The sequence below is a fragment of the Poecilia reticulata genome, linkage group LG21, assembly GCF_000633615.1.
Source record: "Poecilia reticulata strain Guanapo linkage group LG21, Guppy_female_1.0+MT, whole genome shotgun sequence".
NCBI lineage: Eukaryota > Metazoa > Chordata > Actinopteri > Cyprinodontiformes > Poeciliidae > Poecilia > Poecilia reticulata.
In genome coordinates this window covers 15,286,031-15,306,681 of record NC_024351.1, presented here as the reverse complement: position 1 = coordinate 15,306,681, position 20,651 = coordinate 15,286,031, and the positions used below count along the sequence as shown (strand labels likewise).

The 20,651-nt window shown below is 40.4% G+C and overlaps 1 protein-coding gene across 1 annotated transcript in view; it reads right to left on the bottom strand.

Moving 5' to 3' along the window:
* The window catches only part of epb41l2 (erythrocyte membrane protein band 4.1 like 2), a 29,986-nt gene extending 9,867 nt beyond the window's left edge, over positions 1-20,119 (bottom strand). The window contains exons 1-15 of the mRNA XM_017302125.1: positions 19,973-20,119; positions 19,829-19,871; positions 15,020-15,095; positions 13,483-13,579; positions 13,208-13,332; positions 12,988-13,075; positions 11,014-11,166; positions 10,271-10,368; positions 9,761-9,933; positions 9,028-9,113; positions 4,854-4,904; positions 4,705-4,743; positions 2,296-2,460; positions 1,676-1,876; positions 459-527 (exon numbers count right to left, since the gene is read on the bottom strand). Coding sequence (XP_017157614.1) covers positions 459-527; positions 1,676-1,876; positions 2,296-2,460; positions 4,705-4,743; positions 4,854-4,904; positions 9,028-9,113; positions 9,761-9,933; positions 10,271-10,368; positions 11,014-11,166; positions 12,988-13,075; positions 13,208-13,332; positions 13,483-13,579; positions 15,020-15,095; positions 19,829-19,871; positions 19,973-20,119 — 1,611 coding nt within the window. The remainder of the gene's footprint in view (positions 1-458; positions 528-1,675; positions 1,877-2,295; positions 2,461-4,704; positions 4,744-4,853; positions 4,905-9,027; positions 9,114-9,760; positions 9,934-10,270; positions 10,369-11,013; positions 11,167-12,987; positions 13,076-13,207; positions 13,333-13,482; positions 13,580-15,019; positions 15,096-19,828; positions 19,872-19,972) is intronic.
* Between the last annotated feature and the right edge of the window lie 532 nt (positions 20,120-20,651).

The window sequence follows — 20,651 nt, the reverse complement described above, 5'->3', positions numbered from 1 at the left end:
GGAAGGAAGGAAAAAAGAAAAGAAGGAATTAAGCAAGGAAAAAAGAAAGGAGCAGAGAAAGGAAGGAAAAAGTAGGCTGAAAGGAAAGAACGAAGGAAGGGTGGGGAAAGGAAAGAAGGAAAAGAAAAACTAAGAAAGGAAAAGGAAAAAGGAGAAAGGGAAGGAAGGAAACAAAAGGAAAAAGTAAATAAGGAATCAAAAAATAAGGAGGAAAGGACAACTTTTGACAATGGGATAAGGAAAAAAAAATCCTGGAAACAAAAATATTTCCCTAAAGCCTAAAATTTTCATTCCATACTTTTCCAGACTGTGTAGGAACCCTCTACAGTGGATCAAGTTGGAAACGACCGAAGTGGCAATGGGAACATGAAAGCTCATTTGAGAACAAACCGAGGCATGAAGGAAGCGAAAGTCATGAATGGAAAGTCAAGAGGGGTTACAAAGAAAGTTAGTACCACCTTTGCAGGTTCTTTGGTTTCAGAGCTCGTGTTATCAGCTGAAGCTGCTTCGGTTTGCAGCACACTGACCTGCGTGACAGAGAAGTTAGGATGACAACATCAGTCACATATCGGCGGGAAAGTCACTGTTAGCAATTAGCAACACCGGAACGCTTGTTATCACAGCGTGGGGATGGGACCGGCTTTTGTCATCTGCTCTTTCACTTCTTATCTCGTCCTCTCTTTGTCTGTGGGACGGCTGTTCTGCACAGACACTAAATCCACACGCGCACAGCTGGAACTCAGTGAGCAACAACAGGATCAAAAGAGGAATAGAAATGAAGTTCGCTCACAAAAAAAAAAAAAAAACTAAGATGGTACTGAAGAGTCTTTTTTTTCATGCATGGCAATGCGTTTCTTTTGCCATTTAAAGAAGCTCCAGCAAACAGGCACACAATAAATACATTATAAGGTTCTTTTTGTCCCACCCCCCCTTTATTTCTGCCTCTGTGAAAACAGTTGCTTCACATCGTACTGTCTTTAACATCAGAGAACGTCTGGGAAGCAGATTTGGCACATTGTAGAAAATTTGCATTCCTTTACCGCCAGAAATGACAAACCCTTGCACTGCACAGCTGTTAGTCGATTTAGATCAAATTAATCCTGAAAATAGTGCATCAACAAGCCACTGAAGATTAAATGCTCCCAGACGCAAATTAATTCATGCAACATCAGCAGCAGGTTTTATATACACATCTGCCAAGCAGCTTTAATCAACTAAAGCATTAGAAGGTGTCAGTTCACTTTCAATCTGGTCAACTGAGAGGAGGTATTTGGTCCAGAGTACAAAAAAAAAAAAAAAAAAAACTAAACTCAGCTCCTCATACTGGTTGTTTTATCCAAAAAAATAAGTTATTTCCACCCTTTTTAATGACATTTACAGTAAAGAAGAGACTGTTTTAGGTGCTGCAGTATAGAAGAAAGGAGTTGAAACACAACTCGATAAATAAACAATAAATAAACTCAAAAATCGTATCATATGATAGCCTCTTCCACCAAGACTTGAAAGTAGACTGGGATAAAGTAATATTTTACTCCACATACTAAGTCAGACTGTTAGAACAGATGAATCTTTCTCACCCTTAAGCTCTTTGAATTAAGAAAAAGGCATCATCCCTGTCCATTTGGGACCATTCAAAGTAAACTGACACCTTAATGTTTAGTACCAGCAGAAGCACCTCGGTGGCAGAGAGTGCAGAAACGGGATGAGACAAAGATGAACCGCAGACAGCAGTGGGAGCGGCAGCAGCTGAATATGTGGTCACAGCAGCCTCTAGTGGCGGTTCTGGCACACTGCAGGGAGGCGGGGCGCCCGCCGAGTGAAATTCAGCAGCAGTGCGTCTGCTGAGAAGCACCGAAGCTATTTCGTCTTCGAGGCTCTACGGCAAGAGACGCACACAAAACAGCAGTGGTAGAGTGTTAATGGAGAGCTGAAGAGAAATACTATAGCTTTTAATCACTTATAAGAATCAGAGTTTTAGGAGAAAGCAGGATAAAATCCACATGCTGTCAAAAAACGAAACAGAGCGTTAGTCGAGATAACGTGTAAAAAAAAAAAAAAAAGGTAGATGAGTTAGGAAAATTAAGTGTCAGGAACAGTCGCTCAATTAAGCGAGAAGCTCTTCCACAAAAATCAAAAGCAAATAATGTTCAACCATTAAACACAATGGAGGACCAACCTGTACATAAAAATACAGTTAGTTTGAGTTCAACCAACACAACAACCCAGCGATCATCAGCGGATATAACGGCTTGTCGAGAGAGAGAGAGAGAGAGAGAGACACCCGGACGGACGTACCACTTGTTGCTGCTGGACGCGTATCGTAGCAGGAGAGGAGGTGAGACGTTTCTCCCACTGGTTGGGCTGGGGAGGAGAGGGAGGTGGCGCCTCCATAAAGGAGCGCTTGAGCTGGCTAATGCTAGCCTGGTGTTTCAGAACCTCGTCTTGGGTCTTATCGAGGTCCTGATGGGGACGGACAGGATGCGGGGAATGAAGGATTTGGAGGAAAACAGGGGGGGTGAGTAAGTGGGAAAAGGATGAGTAGAAGGAGTGAGGAGAATGGGAGGAAATCAAAGAAGGATCGAAGTGGGGAGTTTTCAAAAGAAGGAGATTAGGAGAAATAAAAGAAAGAAAGAAGAAAATGGAGCTTCAATGGTGGAATAGTGAGATGATGAGGCAGAAATGTAACAGGAAAGAGCAAGAGAGCAGGTAGTTGAGGAGGGAGGGGAAAGATAAAAGGAGAAGGAATAAGGCGGGAAAACATTGTTTACAGAAATAATCTGTCAATCCAAAGAGCAACAGGATGGAGGGCAGGCTTCACTGAAGCTTTTTCTGTGGTTAAAAAAAATAAAATAACTGGAAATCCAGACTTCAGTGAAACGGGGCCTCCCAACTTGTCTTTTTTCTCCATTAATGAGGTCATAAACAGCATGGCTGAATGTACAACATGGAGCTGTTAGTAATTCACTTTACTTAGTTTGTCCATATATATACAGGTAAATATGTAAATAAATATTTATACATTTCTTCTCATTTCACTTTTTGTCAATCTGAAATGTTTCAGATCAAACAACATTTTATGAGTAAAGCTGAAAAGTAGTTTTTACATTTAGTTTTGTTAATAAATAAAAATGAACTAAACCAACCTGGCCTTTAAACATATTTTTTTTAAAGGCGAAAAAAAAAAAGGCCATCTGTGGGTTTTCAGTCAGTAAATTAGTTTGGCTTATTTCTCCAGACTTAATTCCAAACAAGAGATCCCCCATTTGAACCATTTAACTCTAAAACTATCAAAATAGTCTGTGGACTTCTCAGCCCAATGACAGTCGATCACCATCAGCTCCAATTTGTACAAACAGATGTTGTCGTTTTAGTTTGTTATCCAACCACGCACGTCACCGCAGTGGCAGCCAATCACGAGAAATCAGGAAGGAAGTTCCTTGTGCAGAGGCAGAGGTTAGTGAGGTTAGACGCAGCTGCCTGGCAATAATCAAACTCTTTGACCAATCAAGGACTGAGAACAAAAACAAGGTAAAAACACAGCCACAAAACAGCACTGAACATGCACAGAGCATGCATTATAGTGGCGTCAATACGCCACACATCCTATTCACAAAGCAGCCATTGTGAACGCTCGGCCTGGGAAATTGTTTCTAGATGAGCAAGTCTCTTATGTGCTTTTGTGTCAAAGCACACGAAACAAATAGTTTGCATTTCACACATTCAGATCCAACTCCCCCTTTACTGGCCAGAATGCTGGTACACTTTACCATGGGTATGGTAATCGATGTACAACATAAGGGCGTAGTTGATCATAATAGCTGCTGGGCAAATCAGGACATTGAGCAATGAAAGATCTTCAAAACAAAGTTTTTCAATGAGACGGGATTTGCTGAAAATCTGCCAAAAGCTGAAGTAGAGAGTAAAACGTCCACACGCCGGCATGCACACAGAGCCTGAGAGTGCGAGAGGGCAGCAGTCTTGTGCAGTAGTCCAGTAAAGGTCAGCCTGTAGCTCTGATGGCGTTAGAGAAAAAGTAGGAACACGGAGATCTGGTTTTCAGCCATCAGTCGACGCCAGTACCAACCTCCAACATTAAATTACTGTGTCTCACATAAATATTGTCCCCATGCACTCTCAATGGACTCTGGAAGGCAGACATACAGCACAAAAACGCAGAAAATTAATAAAAAAAATAAAATAAACTCAAATGTGTAGAGGAAATAACAGAAACTAATTTGACTTAAAAATAATAACTGTAAATATCCCAAACTGAAAAATGTTGTTTTTTTTTTAAAGTTGATCATGGGTGCAGAAACAAGAAGACATTTTGGTATTTCTGATGATCTGAGTGCTGTACCCATGCCGCCGAAGCGTTTCGGAAAACCACGACACCAACAGACATGCACAGAAACCAACAAACCCCAGCGTGTTTTCAGCAATCCCAAAATGATGTAATGAACCACACACACACACACGCGAAGCAAAACCCAAACACAACCTGCGAAACTGAAAGCCACAGCAAGAAATTAAAAAGAATGGTTGAAAATGCCCATTCTCCATCGGTTTTTACAGCTCAACCTCTGACTGGATTTTTATCATCAGATTTTATCTGATCTCTTTAGGGCAACATCAACCACCAAGCCAACCCGCGTGAGCGGAGAAAACCACTGGCACGATCACATCACCAATAACAGCGTTATGAACCTGAGAGGGGGCAGGCTCAGCACATCCAGGTGACTGTTGCTGGGGTAAAAGTCAAGGAGAAAGGACAGGTTAGGATTACGGCCTCTGTAGGTCTTGTACCATAACACCAGGTTTTGAATTAGCGTGTTTAATAAACAGGTCCTACAGACCTGGGAGGGGATGGCTTCCACATCGGCGGGGCTCAAGTCCACCTCCTCAGCCTTCAGTGTGGCAGACATGGGAGGTGGAAGTCAAAATGAAGGGGAAATGAGTTTAAAAAAAACAAAACAAAAAAAAAAAGAAAACGGTGACATGGATGATGAGAAACGCCTGCTCCCCTTGTGTTAGGAGACACTTCTGGTCACGTGAAGCTATATGTAAGAAGTTTAGGATGATTAGTACGCAGAGGCGGCAACAACTTGCTTTTAAAAAAAAGACTTAGTTTTCTGCAAGTGTGGATTAAGCTTATTTATTTTGTCTTGATTTTTATGTACAACATCAAAAACAATTAAAAACTATTTCATTCACCAGGAATAAGTCTTTTTTTTTCTCTAGATGAAGTAGAGGGTCTTCATAAAAAAAACTTAATATGTTTTGAGTTTTAAAGTTTCTATAGGGGGGCCACCAAATGAGTTACACACATGCATGGTCCGGTTAGCGGGAATTAAGGTAAATCACGGCTTCGGAACAGCTAAATCTGTCACTAAACCATTTCTTCTCCTTTTAGCGTGATGCCAGATGTTTTCTTTGTCTGTATGAAGAAAGAAAACTCTTCTCAGCCTGTTAATGTGCACTGCCTGTTGGTTATTGTGGGAAATATCAGGAAACGTCAGGTCTTTGAGATACATGTGTCGTTTTGATGTGCACGGATCGACTGACCATCTAAGAGATTTTAATGGTTTATATGAGCGCACAATATAAAGTAACATTATAATAGTTTTTGCTTTTTTCATGCGGTGGTATTCTCGCACCGGCCCATGCGTATATGTAAACAAATGGATGCCCGTTTATTTAATATCCAAGAGCTAATAAATGGTGAGTGAGAACATTGTAAAATAACGCAAATTTTTAAATGCTACACTTTATCTATTTTGTTAAGTTACTGTACAGTGTGTTCAACACATGTCTGTTTACTTTAGTCAAAAACAGCATCTAAAAGCCTTACATATATCTACTTACACTATATAATTATTCTTCATTTAGATACTTTTTTAAAATAGTTTTATTTCCTTAAATAATGTCACAAACTTCATTCTTTACTATGGAAATATTAGAGTGAGGTGCAGGGAAGCTAAGGGGAGGAGGATTTATCAGGAGGTGCTGTTGGCAGGGAAAAACAAAAGGAGGAAACATTTAGGTTTATATGATGTTTACATTCTCACAAAGGCTGAAAAAAAAAGAATTAAAATGGAAAGTAGGGTAGGATGAGAAATCTGAATGTGCGAATTTATGCCGCAGGATCACACATCTCCTGGGTCCAGCCCGTGCCTCCGTGGTGCCTGGCGTGAGGGTGTGTGTGTGTCGGTGTGAGGGCGGAGGCGTCCTGGTCTGCACCGGAGCTTGAATTACGCTCGCTTGCCTCGTGGCTGACAAACACGGGCAAAAGAGTCTTTCTTCGACTGGAGACGGCCATCTCCAAGTAGGACAGGGTCAGGCCTAGGGGTGTGGCTAAAATCAGGGCTAAAACGACCGACTGGCTCGCTGTCAGCATCACGACGAGCAGGAAAAGTGCTAAGAGGCATGGGAGGAACAGAGGGGAGGGGTTTAGAAGGTAGCGATGGACAGATGCAGTGAAACTAGAAGAGCGGAAGGTGGTAAGAGGAAGAGGGGGACGGGAAGAAAAGGAGGAAAGCAAAGAGAAGGAGACAATCTGAGGGCAGGGGATGGAGGATACTTTGGGAAACTGTTGCTGCTTTGCGTATAAAGGCAGAGTAGTGACGAACTTCTTGAGTTTTAGTGGGAGATGTGTCAAAAATGCCAGAAAACGAGCCCACAGAAATGCTAAGCAGCTCACAATTTGACGTAATTTAAATCCAGGTAGGTTGAAAGGTGAATATTTAGTGCCAAAAATATTAAAATAAATATTCAGCTTCTCTCCTAGCCCGGTAAATATCTTCCTGGGCAGACACCTGCTTTCATCCTTGCTTAAAACCGAGAGGAAACACAAGACGAAAGAAGCTAATTTAACCACACCCTTCAGAGAGAACCACTGTCGCAAATTTGCCCAACCAGCTGTTGCTCTGGTGACCCCCTCCTCGTATTTCACAAGCTCCGAGCTGCATGTCTGGGAGGCAGAGACCGGCTGGGAGGATGGAGAGGTCTGAATGAGGTGTCCAAGATCAGCCAGCTGCTGATCGGTGAAAAGCGAAAGGGTGTTTGAGGGGAGGCTCCACAACGAGCGTGCGGCTTCCGCGTCCTCGGCTCGGTCGTCGTCCTCGGAGATGTCGGAAAGGGCGCGGTCGAGCTCGGAGATGGAGTCGAGCGAAGGGGGAATGGAGGAGAGTGAGGATGATGAGGAAAAAGAAAGAGGGAACATAAAGATTGACTAATCGGTGGGAAGTGAAGGTGAGGGAAAATGTACATGGGAAATAAAGCAAATAATATAAAGGAGGGAGAAAAATGCATACACACGACAAAAAAGTAAAAAAAAAAAAATTTATTAAAAAAAAGCGAGGCATGAAAAAAACAAAACAATTGAAACGACAAACCAAAATAAGCGACAGGCATGTCATGACAAGAAAATATAAAAATCATGCCAGTGGGATATTGGAAAAGCAAAATTAAAGGGAGTGTTTGTGACGGGGAAAAAAAGAGAAAGGGAAAGAAACATAACATTAGTCAGTGAACGACACGACACGACAGCTTCAAAGTGAACATAGCGGGGCAGAGCAAAGTGCAGAAAGTAGAGGGCGCAGGAGTTCGCAGAAACTGCCAACAGGGGGCGTCACCAGCAAGAGACGGGAGGCGAGTGAGGATCAGGAGGGAAAGGGTGGCAGTGAGGGAAAAGGTGGTGGGACAGGAGGCATGCACTGCCAACAGGATCCACTCCTGTGAGGTGGCTTTAGGAGGGCGCAGTGCCCCCTTGTGGACATGTGAGTGCATGGCAGTCCAGGTAAACGTCACAGCATTTAGTGACTTTATCAATCAATTAACAGACATGCATCTGCCTCCAGATGTCGTATTGACACCATGTGTAAATGGAAATGTGTAGGCTTATCTCACACTAACAAGTTTAGAAAAATAAAGCCTTTAATCTGAGTACATTTATTAAGAGGAAATAAATAGCATGTCTAAAGATTTTCTTTTTTCACAAAGGTACACCTATAACTCCTAAAAATAAATATAACCAAAACATTTATTTTCTTTAATAATTTAAATTCAATATTGATTGTTAAAAAAAATATTTTAGATTTATATATTTTTTCCCCTACTGTAATTTCGATTTTGGGATTCATAAGTTGATCAGAACTTATGAATGGCCTCCTTTTTTCCAGAGCTTGCTTAAGCTCATCTCGCTTAGCCACTCTTCAAAATGGGAAAAATAGGAAAATGTGTAGATCAAGTAAGGCCGATATTTCCAAAAGAAAATAGCTGCAAACCTACAGTTGCTCATATTTACAGTCAATGGTCAAATAGAGCCTTTTCTGTCCTACCATCACAAATGTAAACACATGCTGCTCGTTAAATCTGATGAGGCCTTAGCTGAAACAGTGTGCTTTAGACAGATGATTCTGAGGTTTCTTTGACAACAACCACTTCATGATTTTTTTGTGTGAAACAAAAAAGAAACACTATCGGTGTTGATAAGTGCGTCTGTAAATTTCTCATGATATATTTAAAGCTTGATGGAATCCAATAGTTGTTTGGCCCAAGATGACGTGAAGTCTTGCATTGAAACTGACATGCTGAAAACAAATACATTAGAGTTGAACTCTTGTTCGTTAGAGGTCTAAAGGATTTTCAGGAAACACCAGAAACAAGCAAAGAAAGTCAGACATTTTCCCTTACCCCTCCCTGGAGGCAGTGAAAAATGTTCCAAACGACAATATTCTGGCCCTCAATTTGGTTCTGTTCAAGTTCTCCCTTTGGCAATTTATGCTTTTTGAGGTAGTGGTCTGAAAGTCAATTTAAAGAAGTTGATAAAAACTGCAAAATAATGCTTTTTTTGGTGCTCAACAAAGAAAGTGTCACCTTGTTACTGATTTCTGTTATTTGAGCAATAACACAGCTACCGTTGCACCCCCAGAAATAAGAAAAACGTCAGTATTAAAGTTGTCTGAAAACACTGGCAGATCTTTTCTGCTTTAATATTTCCCTTTTGATGGGTTTTTGGTGAATACACACCTTGGAGTCAGAGTGAAGCTCTAGACGGTGATCCCGTCCGTTCTCCGCCGTCTCACTTCCAGCCTCAGTTATGCTGATCACCGGTGCTGAAGAGGCAAAAAAGACACACAACGAAAATCTGTTGGTTATCCGACGGTTTAATTTGCAGTTCGAAAGGAGCAAGAACACTGAGCTGTAGTAAAGCAATCTGTCCAGCAGGGGTCGCTGTAAGGTAGGTGCACAATGCAACCGACAGGAAACGGAGGCAAGCGGCTGCAAAAAGTGGAATCTGTAAACCAAATGTGGGGAAACCGCAGGATAAACGGTGCGTTCTGTTTTTAAAGACAATAAAATTATTGTGATCCTACGAAGATGAAAACAGCTAAGGCAAGATAAGGCAAGGTAACTTCGCACTTGCTGACAGCCCTAGAGGCCGGAGTCGCGTTGTCACGTTACTTTACATGCTGAGAATTTTGTTCTTTTCAATAAACAGAGCATTCTTTATTTTCTTCTTTCCCTTTCCCTCGCTCTGTCTCTCCGTGTGACAGGAAACAGATGCTCCAGCTATTTCCTGTATCTGCTCCGACATAGAGCATTTCAGATACATTTTGAAAAAAAGATATTCAGACGCAAACTTATGAAATTCTAACTGTGCTTCACATTCCTCTTTTGATGCGTATTTCCTTCAGTTGAGACGCTCTTTAAAAACATGTGAGGAACTCATTTCCTCACATGCAGATACCGCGTGCATTACCTCCGTCCAGGCTGCGGCTGATGCGTTTCGAGGAGGTGCGTTCGAAGCTGGGTGCGGGTCGGTCTATGAGGGAACTGGCCAGCCGGGTCTGGGCCTGCGTTCGCCCGCTGTAGCGAAACTTGGATCCCAGCGTCAGAAAGCGGGCCTTGGTAGGAGGCTCCGGCGCGTTTAACCTGGAGACGGAAGGAGAAAAGGAGCACGAACAAAAGCGTGTTCAGCGGTCTCTTTTGAAAAAGCATTTTGTAGTTACTTTTACAGGTGTGTGTGTGATTGAGGGAAATATCTCCTTGTTGTCAGAATGGATACTGAAGGTCATGGAGAACACACTCAAAAGTGTGCACTTGGATTTTCTGTCTATGTTGTGCTTATGTATGAGTGTATTTTATACATAAAGCGCCATCCTATAGGACAAACGAACATGCAGGTTCGCCTTGAGTCAAATAAAGTTCTTAAAACTCTACGTTGTTAATTCCATTGCGTCTCACTGTGAACGTATATTTGTCTTTTTACCTGAAGAAGCTGTGGTTTTCTACGCAGACCTTCCACAGCCTTTTAGCAGATCGGTGATTCTGGAGCTTGAATCCCACAGTGCTCTCAAACTGCTCCGTCTGTCAAAGGAACAAAAAGGCAGGAACACGTTTTCTTTTGTTTTGCAATTTATTTTTTTTATTTACTTCAGTCATTTTAACCTTTCCATATAGAGCAATAAAGCACACACAATGTAGAAAATAAAATAATAATAATAATAATAAGCAAAGAAAAAAAAACCAAGACAAAACTAGTACAGAGTAAAACCTAAATTCCTGACAATCAATTTCAAGAAAGTGTAAATCAAAGAAAGTGTAGGTTATTATCAAAATCAAAGCAAATCTTTCCTGCATATTTTTCAAAAACATCTAAGGACTGCAGTTGAGTCTGTAGACAAACTCATAAAAGAAAATGATAAATCATAAACAATCATAAACAAGCCTTACTGTATTTGTTTAGCAAATTATTTCTATACTTTGTTTTTATCTAAAGAGTAAAAAACAAAACTAACTCCTCACAAGAATTATTCCACGCCTAAAGCCGTCTAACTGAAGAACCGTTTTTAATATTTGTCCTGTAATTTTTTTAAACAAACTCTCCTCCGTTACGTCACACGTACCAATCTATACGTGCTCTCATATGTCAGAAGTTAAACAAAATTCATCCCACCAACCTTAAAGTACTTTACATTCATCCATCTATCAGTGTGTGTGTTTGTTACAAACCTCTCCTGGTCTGATCTTGATGTAAAAGTTGTTCCTCTTGTACGATATCTTGAGTATTTTGGGCCAAGCAAACCGATTTATCCGAAGCCTGTCTTTGTACACCAAGAGTCCGTTGGCGCACACACCCAGCATGATGTCCACTGCTTCTGAATCCTGTCCCAGTCAGATAGAAAAGTAGAAAATAGAAAATGACTCGATGAGGAGATTATGTATTCTTCTGATATAAATGCCTGCAGTACAAACAAACCAGATCATGACGTTCATCGACTGCTTTTTAAAGTAGTCTGTTTAGGGTCAGCAGAAATTATTACACACACACACACCGTCAGAACACAGTTAGCCTCCAGACTAACCCACTAGCAGAGCTTTTAAATTCAAGGCCGTTTGGCCGGAGTAAAGGTGAATTGATTACGGCAATGAATTAACAGAGAACCATCAGTTGCACAGACGGAGAGCGCAATATGCTGATAATGGACAGTTTTACTGGGGCTCAGCCACATTTCACACATCAAATGGACGTGCTGTGTTAAAAGCCAGCCATCGATCTTTGTTCTTGTGCTGTAAGGACTAATAGGCTTTGGTTGTTTGGTCGATTTCTTACACAGAACTATTACCGACCTCAACAACATGGACAATTGTCCGAGTCATCAATGAGAATAAGTCATGAAGGCGCCTGGTTTTCTATGTCTGGGAGGCGATTTAGTAAAGTTTTGGTGGATGTCAGTCGTCATAAAGTCATTTTGAATCATCAAATTCTAGCAAACGGTAACATTGGGTCAGGGAATGCGGCTCCATCCTACTCAGTCTAGCCAAAACAAAACAGTCTCACTCCAACACTTGCTCTGGCATCTCATTAAAAGGACTTTAATCCACAGGGCTGCTACAATGGGGAATGTTTTTGAACCATAGCCTTGTTTAACCTTGATGTGGGTCACCAGCATATGCCTAGTCCAAACTTAAAGATGAATAAATGGAGCCAACAAACTGAACAGATGAACCAGGAATTCAATAATGCCAAATTTTGTTCTAACTCATTAGTGCAAATTTTGCCATTTATCACGCAAAACCACACTAGTGTTTAGCTGAATATCAGTGCTGTGCTGCTGATGACCCTCTATGTAGCACATAATGCAATCTGCGTGTTGCGCCAGTAAATGAAAGTTCAGTTTTAAAGAGTTTTAAAGGCAAGTGGCTTCAGAAAATACTGCAACATTTTGAAAGGAACCAATAGCATAGAAGCATTTCAAAGCTACACTGCATCCCAAACCCAACAGGCACCGCATATGATCTGCCATGTAACGATCAAACAAGCCAAGCTCCGACCCCGTTCCATAACGCCGAAGTCTCCGTATCATCAGGCACACAACTTAGTATGACTCCTTCTACAGGTTAATCATGGTGTTTAGGTCACCTCTTTTGCAGGCTTTGGAGTGATAAAACCTGCAGACATGTTACATAAAAGATCAAGTAGATCATCCCTTTGAATTTCCAGGATAATTAACAATTGTGTGCGATGAAAAGAAAAAAGACTGTCAGCAATTAAAGCGCTCTGCTGCACCGTTCTTTACACTCTCTGCTGGGCAGAAGTGGAGCAAGTCCTTAAAGGGAACTTGCCTCTCTCTAAATCTAATTGGACTGCCCTCATCCTCAGTTGAACCCTGTTTTGTCTTCGCTCTCTAACATGCCTCCCAGCTTCCTATTTCCAGACTCTCTTATTCTCAAGTGTATTTGCTGGTTTTGCCCCAAAGACCCCAGTACATGTTCCGACACACATCCAGTCGGCTGATGAGCCACTATCCCAGCAAGGGAGAGTGGCTGTTCCCATGGAAATGGCCTGTCCGAGTGTTTGCACAGCTGACAAGCACAGATACAAACATGCATGCGCACCGGCATCAAAGGAGCTGGGCTAATCCCCAGATGTCAACAACAATGGAGAGGAAGAGGAGAAGAGGAGAGGCCTTCATTTATTTATACCTTGGCGTGGTGCAGGTCCACTCCGTACATGGACAGCTTCTTGGCATTTTCTAGAAACTGGAGGTCCGCCTGTGCTGGTGTCATTCCCCTAAAAACGAAAAAATGGCTAAAATTAGATAACATATCACGATAAGTCATGCATATAAATATAATCTGGTCAGACTCCCTTGATAACAGTTGAACCATCAAACTACGAGTCAAACTCATTTTCCTCTCTGACCTGTGGGATTTGTGGAGTTCAAGAATCTTCTCCTCCATCTCTTTGTTCTGATTGGGCGCAAACGTCAGCTGACTGATGAAGTCCAAAGGGCGAGGTTGGTCGGGTTCATGGTCGCCCAGTTCGGCCTGTAAATTATTCAAAAACAGAAATCCATTTTTGGGAAGCTGCCACGGCTAAAAATATTTTTACTGGTCAACATGATTATAGCATAGGTTACCTCAGAAACACAAGACAACAGAACAGACAGGATTTTTTATTTTTATTTTTTGCTTTACCTGCAACGTGTATGACCCCAGCAGAGCGTGGGTGACGAATGAGCAAGGCAGCCGTCCAGAAGCAACATCCTCCCGCAGCTGCAGACACAAAAGGTACCTAAAAACGATAAGGTGAGGGGAAAAAATAGGCTCAAAACAGGAAATGAGTATGGATTAAATGCCTTTGTTATGGTTGTCTCAGTAGGGCAGGTTTCTTTCCATTCTTGTAGCTGAACAACAGGACGTCTTTTACCGATCCTTCAAGAGGTTTCTCCCCACATCATAAAGATTTCTTCTGCTCTGTTTAGTAGATGGTTCAGGGTTCCTATACTTTTCCCACAGTAAAATTCAAAAACCTGTCAAGCACTTTCAAGGTACATTTTCAAATTTTTCCACTACCACACTGGAGATGAAAACAAAACAGATCAACTAAAAAAAAGATGGTCTCGATTCTATTTCAGATTCAATTCCAGAGTGCACTTTATGACAAAACTGTGCAGTTTGAATATTAAGCACTTTGAAGTACTTTATACAGAAATCGAGCAGTTTCTGAGCCTTGAAAAGAGCTAATTGAAATCCAAGCATTTTGAAGGACTTCAAGCACTGGTACGATCCCTGATGAAAATACAAAGTACTGACTCAGGAGAACATGCGTCTGAATATATAAAATCTGGGTTTATGTTTATTTACCCAAGTTTAATCAGAAAAAAAACTATTACACGAGAGAAGAAGTCCAGCATCAAGTTTCAACTTAGCTGAGCGCTTCCCTGCTCCTCTATGAAGCGTTGTGTGGCTTCAGAGCACATTGTTTTGGCATTAGGGCCAGACCCAGTCTTCAATGGGTCTGCTTCACTTTCACTGACTTTACTCTATGACTCACATTTTCAGCCAGAGTGGGCCGTTGTTTTCAGCAAATCTGAACAACAAAGAGCCTAACATAAAACAGCAGGCCAAAGCAGCAGAACGTAATGGATACTTTATCACAAAAAAGGCATCTGGTGGAGGACAAAAACACCACTGAAACACAAGCAGATATTGTGATGGTATTTTTTATTTTTTTGGGTGGCGAGAAGAAAGTCACCCAATGAATGCAGGAAGTATCACTCTGGGTCTGCTAGTAGGTGGGATTGGTCGGCATAATGGCTGGATTTTAAGTTGAAAGGGGAATATTTGGAAACACGGCCAGCTACCCTGCGAGATTATTTCTCTCGCATGGTTACAATTCAGAAACCATGCGAGAGAGAAACCAGAAAGACAGCTCAGAATATATTTTGACCCGGTTCAGTAGGTTTTGACTAGGCCGTGCTGTTCTCTTCCACTGAGCTGATTTCTAGTTTGTTGTTTTTGTTAGCTTGTCTTGTTCAAAGTGTTAATTTTTCAGCAACACTGACAAAAAGAAAAAAAGTCATGATGTGATCACCAAGTCTTCACAACAGTTTATTTTCAGGTTTTTGTTTGCATTTTTACCAAATGGTGTTAGTAATTGTGGAAGTTGAGTGTGAGTGTGTGCCTGTGTGTGTGTGTGTGTGTGTGTGGGTGTGCGTGTGTGTGTGTGTACCTTGTGATGTCCTCGGTGAGCTGCGATGGGTCAGGAGGGTAAAACTTGACACCGAATGCAAACTGCCAGTTGTTACCTGGAGAACGAAATATTCAATTAAGTGATTTGCGTCGCAGAAAACCAAGAAAACAGAGCGGAAAATACAACAGAACACATGTTTAAATTCCTGAGAGAAAATTACAATAAAAGCAGATGAGATTCATAAAAAATAATGCAGGACAGCTGTTATGCATCGTGTTCCCACACACAAATGAGTAGATCTGGTGCTGTATAACATCCCCCAATCCCCCCAGCTTTACTAAATGCCATGCTTCATTTCAGTCTTCAATGAGATAAAAAAAAAAGGAGCTGTCATCACAGGCAATATGACAACGAATGTCTTCAACAACCTGTCATAACGTGGCCTTCATTTATGTTCTGTTCTGCCTGCAACCAAAAGGCCAGGCTGTCACGGCTTTCGCCCGGTCTGCTGAGTTTTGTTCCACCCAACAAAAAATGTCCGGGTGACGTAATGCAGATCACATCATCTGGGTATTTTATTCTTAGAAAACATGACATCAGAGAGCAATCAAACACAAGGAAAAGATGCATCACACTGGTTGAAAACAGCTTCAGATTCAAGTTTTTGACTCCTAATAGATTTGATAAACAGGTTGTTTGATAAATATTTCCAAGTAAAATAATTTAAAAAAAAGTATGCAAATTTAAATCTAAAGAACACATTATTAGACATCAATGAACCTGGAAAGTATTCATAGCATTTACTGTTTATTTTATGCTCGTTTTGTTCAAGGCCGCAAACAGCTATTATTTTTGCAATGGATTATTCCACCAATGATTTGGACAATTAATCGCATAAAAAATGTTGGCATATCCTATAGATCTTTCTTTTAATCTATTAAGTTTTTAATACAATGTCAGAAATGCACTAAAATATGTAAAATAAACACTTCAATTGCGCTTTAAAATAAGAAAAAAAAAACATTTTATTGCCTAAAATGCAATAAAATGGCATTCCTTTACTGAATTTGAAGTCGATAAAGCTAAAACGACACTTTATGAGTTTTGTGGTAAAGGATATTTAAAGACAAAAATGTTTTTATTATAAATGCTAAACGTATATACATTTTGTACAGCTTTGGCTTAATTACTGTTCTGAATATATTGGGGGAGTTTTAGACAAATTGCCTTTTTTGAGTCTGTATACTCCATTTAATGAGTCTGTATACTCCATTTAATGATTTATTAGCTAATTTATTGTCAGCTAATAAATTAGCTGACAATTATTTCAATAATGGCTAATCATTTCAGTCTTAGTTATGCTTAGATAATACATTTTTAATATATTCATAAAAAATGGCATCAGACATGTTTTCACTCATTCTAGGTTCTTTTGAGATGTTTTTTTTTATTATAAAGAAATCCATAGTGAAAAATGTCAAGTAAAGTAACAAAACACAAAAAGGGAAACAATTTGATGAGCTACACTGATGCTTCTGCAGCAGAACCAGATAAGAGGATTTTAACGTCTCTCTCTCAGGTCCTTCTGGCTGAAAATCATCTAGAACTGCCAATAGATACGCCTGCTTATGCTCATTGCAGCAGTCTGAACAATCCTGGATGAAAGTGTCCAGTGAGGCACATAGACCTGTCGGATGCAGTTTGATGAAGGAGCAAAACCTGACCACTGTTAAATATTAACAGCAGCCACACGCACAGTTGAGGACTAAACCTGGCCTACGTCCAGACCCGCTCGCTTTGCATGCCCTCCAGTTAGATTCAGTCCAACATTACAGGTGAGATTAAATCTTGCTGATGTTTTCTGTTAAAGCAAACACCCGGTCACTTCCTGCAGGACTAAATGTTTCATTGTGGGATCCAAAAACCGACTTCAGACATTTAACTTGTCATCATTTGGAGAATCAGCATATTTTTAAAGGTTCAATATCACTTCATGTGGATGGAGTGCAGAATAGGCATGACCAGTGTCTTAAAAAAACACAATAAATAAAGATAAAGTGATCAGATCCATAGAAACTGTCCTCCCTATAGACTGTCATTAAAAGTGACACATTGTTGTTTCTGCACATTAACCAATATGTGCAGAAACATATTGGTTAAGCAGTGCCAACCTGTGATTTTTTAAGTTAATTCAACTGAATAAGGAAACCTAGAAATATTATTTGATTTATTTAGAAGTTTAAAAGCAGACTGCGAAATATTTTGAGAATTTCTAATAGAAAGCTCTGTATACGTTTCCACTCCAGCTATGAGCTCTGTCTGTACACTTACAGTGTACCCATGTAGCCATCAACCCTTCTTATGCGTGGTTCTGTTCCCACTGCAGTAAACGAGATTCTCTGCCTCGTCTTTAACTGACCGAATTTTTAAAAAACCTTCAGGAAAAAGTGACCCATTTAAATCGGAATATTCTGATCTATGCAAACAACTGTAGGAGGTTCCCGGACTTTATCGAGCACGACAGAAAAAAATGTGATTGATGTGATTTTGCATCCCTAGGTCATTATGCTAGATGAAAATTGCAACATTTGTCACGTTCCAACCACAAATCTTCACTTTACAAGAAAAACCAATAAAAAGGAGGATATAAATGTTAAGTGGGTGGAAAATGATACACATAGTTTTTAATTTTTTTTTACAACTGCAAATCCAGAAAGTGTGGTGTAAATTTGTAATCATCCCTCTTTACTCTGTCACTCCTAAATAAAATCCAGACGTCGCCTACTTGGTAAATATAATCCCCTGTATGCAATTTAATGTAATAATAAATGTAGCTCTTGTGTGAAGGTTTTAAAGCAGGGATGTCCAAAGTGTGGTCCGGGGACCATTTGAGGTCCTCGGAACGACTTTGTCCCGGTCCTCAATAATAATTCAAGTTTCTAAATTACATTTGCCAGCAAAAGTGGTTGATGTAGAGGCATGTTTGTAAAAAATGTTAGGGTGAACTCTCCCTAACAAATACAGACACATAAAAATGTTCTTAAATAGGTGAATATATATATATTCCTTTATCAGCTGTGTTTTTCCTTTTAATTTAATTTAATAGTAAATTAAACACAAACATGCAAAAAAAAAAACAGACTTGGGAAATAAAGCCTGTTCCTTTTACTGAAAACACTTTATATGCTTCTGTTTTAAAGTTTTATTAAAGAGCATTAGTGAACAAACAGCATCATGACATTATACAAACTGTCAAGGATAAAGTTGTTGAGGTCATGATCACAGCTGGGTTGTTAAAAAAAAAAAAAAAACATCCTGAGGTTTTAAGATCTTACATTTTTGCACAACTGCAAAATTACCAAAAAACTTTCATTCACTTAAAAAGCCAGCCAAACAGAGCTTTAATAAAAAAAATTAAGTAAACAGCCTGGAGGCTTAAAGCAACTGGAGGAGCTGCAGAAATCAACAGTGTGAAGTTGTTGACTTTGCAACTATTAGTTGTGCACTTAACAACTCTAGCCTTTACGAAAGCAACGTCCCAGTTACATGGTTCTCACAAGCCTTGTAGCACAAACAGCAGACATGCCGAATAAAATGTTTCGGTTAAATCGGGGGCCAAACTGAAACTTTTAGGTCTTCATGGAAAACACGCCTGTGTACTTTCTAGCACAAGTCCTGGAGCAACTGACAGGCGCTTTAGATTTCAACCCATCTTTATTTGCATCTGCACCGCGATGACGGCTGCACTCAAAATGACAGCAGTTTAGGGAAGAATGGTGTCAACCCTGTGATTTGGGTAAAGCAATGGCCGCATGCATACAGGTTGTGAGTGAATGCTTTTCTAAACATTCACACACCAAACAAAATGCACAGAAATGAGCACATAGAGGGAGATGTAAAGCACTTATAGCATCTATATAGGCATTTATGCACACCGCACACTCTCATATAAAGAGTCTGGGATAAACCACATGCATTCTGAACACACCCAAACTCCACTGCCTCACACATCTGCTAATTAACAAAATGTAAACTTTTTTCTAGCCTAAATTGCATGGTTGTACTGTGAAGTTACAGGCTTTGTAAGACTGACTTGACTTATACAGCAAACATAAGAGTAAGCAAGGTATGGACGGCATAAAAAGACGAATTAGAACATTTCTAACTTTTACGACTATTGGTCAGATTTACTGAGCTTCTTTTTTTTACAGAGCTGGGGGAAAATCCTGAGAATACAAGAAACAGACAAGTTTGAAGGCAAACGAAGATCTACACCGAACTTTTAATTTAAGTCAAAGCGCATGCAAGCTCAGAACAGAAAGGCTGACTGGATTTAGATCAATAATAACGCAATAACGGACGTTGACGTTCCCAAACTGATGTAACCGTCCCACAGTTACTGTCATGTTTTGCGTATATAAAACCAAGCAAGACGTTGTAAGCTTAGCAGCTGCCAACCCTCCTCCAGTAGGTGCCAACCCTAAACAGGTGAAATGATACCTGTTTTATCTCACATTTAAATATTAACAACAGGTAATGAAAAGGTCTTTAAATAATGAAGCAGAGTGATGACACCCTTGGTAAACTCTTTAGCACCGCATGACTGCTGTCATTTGGCTTCCAATGTCTCTGGTGTTTTGTTTAAGTAGTTTGTTTTTCTCCTGACAGCAGGACAATTGATTGATTAATTAATTATAGATGTATTATTCAGACCATTTGGCTAGATTCAATATGCTACATATTTTTAATTATAAACAGCTTAGATGGATGCATGGATGGATGGAAACATAATAAGGTATCATAAACAAAAATCTGAAACGAACGGAAGATTTGCAAAGGTGAACTTACTGCGAATTTGTCTCTTGATCTCCTTTGTGGGATCCAACCAACACTGGGGGGTCACAGAAGGAGAAACACACAGCAAGGGGAGAGTCAAAATCCTGAATCAATGCAGCCTTTCATGTTTTAGCCTAAAACTCAAGCAGTGCACACCTTCTCATCATGGTTGTCCTTGTACGTCAGGCCAAAGTAGTCCTTCTCCAACAGATTTAGGTGCTCACACACCTTGAAGAACAAGTACTGCCCCTTGGCTCGTTTCTGCTGAGATAAAATGAAAGAAAGGTCATCACAACGAACCATTTCTAACATCATTTGAAAACTTGAAATTAAAATTTTAGTAGTAAATCTGTTAGATTACTCTCTGCTCTTTATTACAGCGTCTTCATTTGTGTCGCATTCCTTCATAGACCTGATAGCAGCTTTAGCCCTGAAATCCTCCACACTCAGCTATGACAATGACATTCAACCACCATCTATGAATGCGAGCCCAAATGTGCACACCCAAACACACAGCGGCCCCCTTCAGACAGTCAGAAGGTCAAAGGAAGGAGGGTGGAAAAGAAGGGGCAGGCGATCACAAAGAACAAAGTAATTATATGAGGTCAAATTCTTCTGCTTTTGAATTATTTGCTGGAGCCTCACTCTACCGCTGGCGGTCAGACAGAGAGGAGGGCATTGCTCACAGACAGGCTAGGGAGCGTGGTGGAAGTGAAAGGACGCAGATGAAAGAAATAATTTTTCCTTTTGTCCTGGGACAACTGGAAACTAGAGATGTGCCGATCGATCGGTCACCGATCATAATCGGGCCGATTTTCGTGAAAAAGTGCATGAT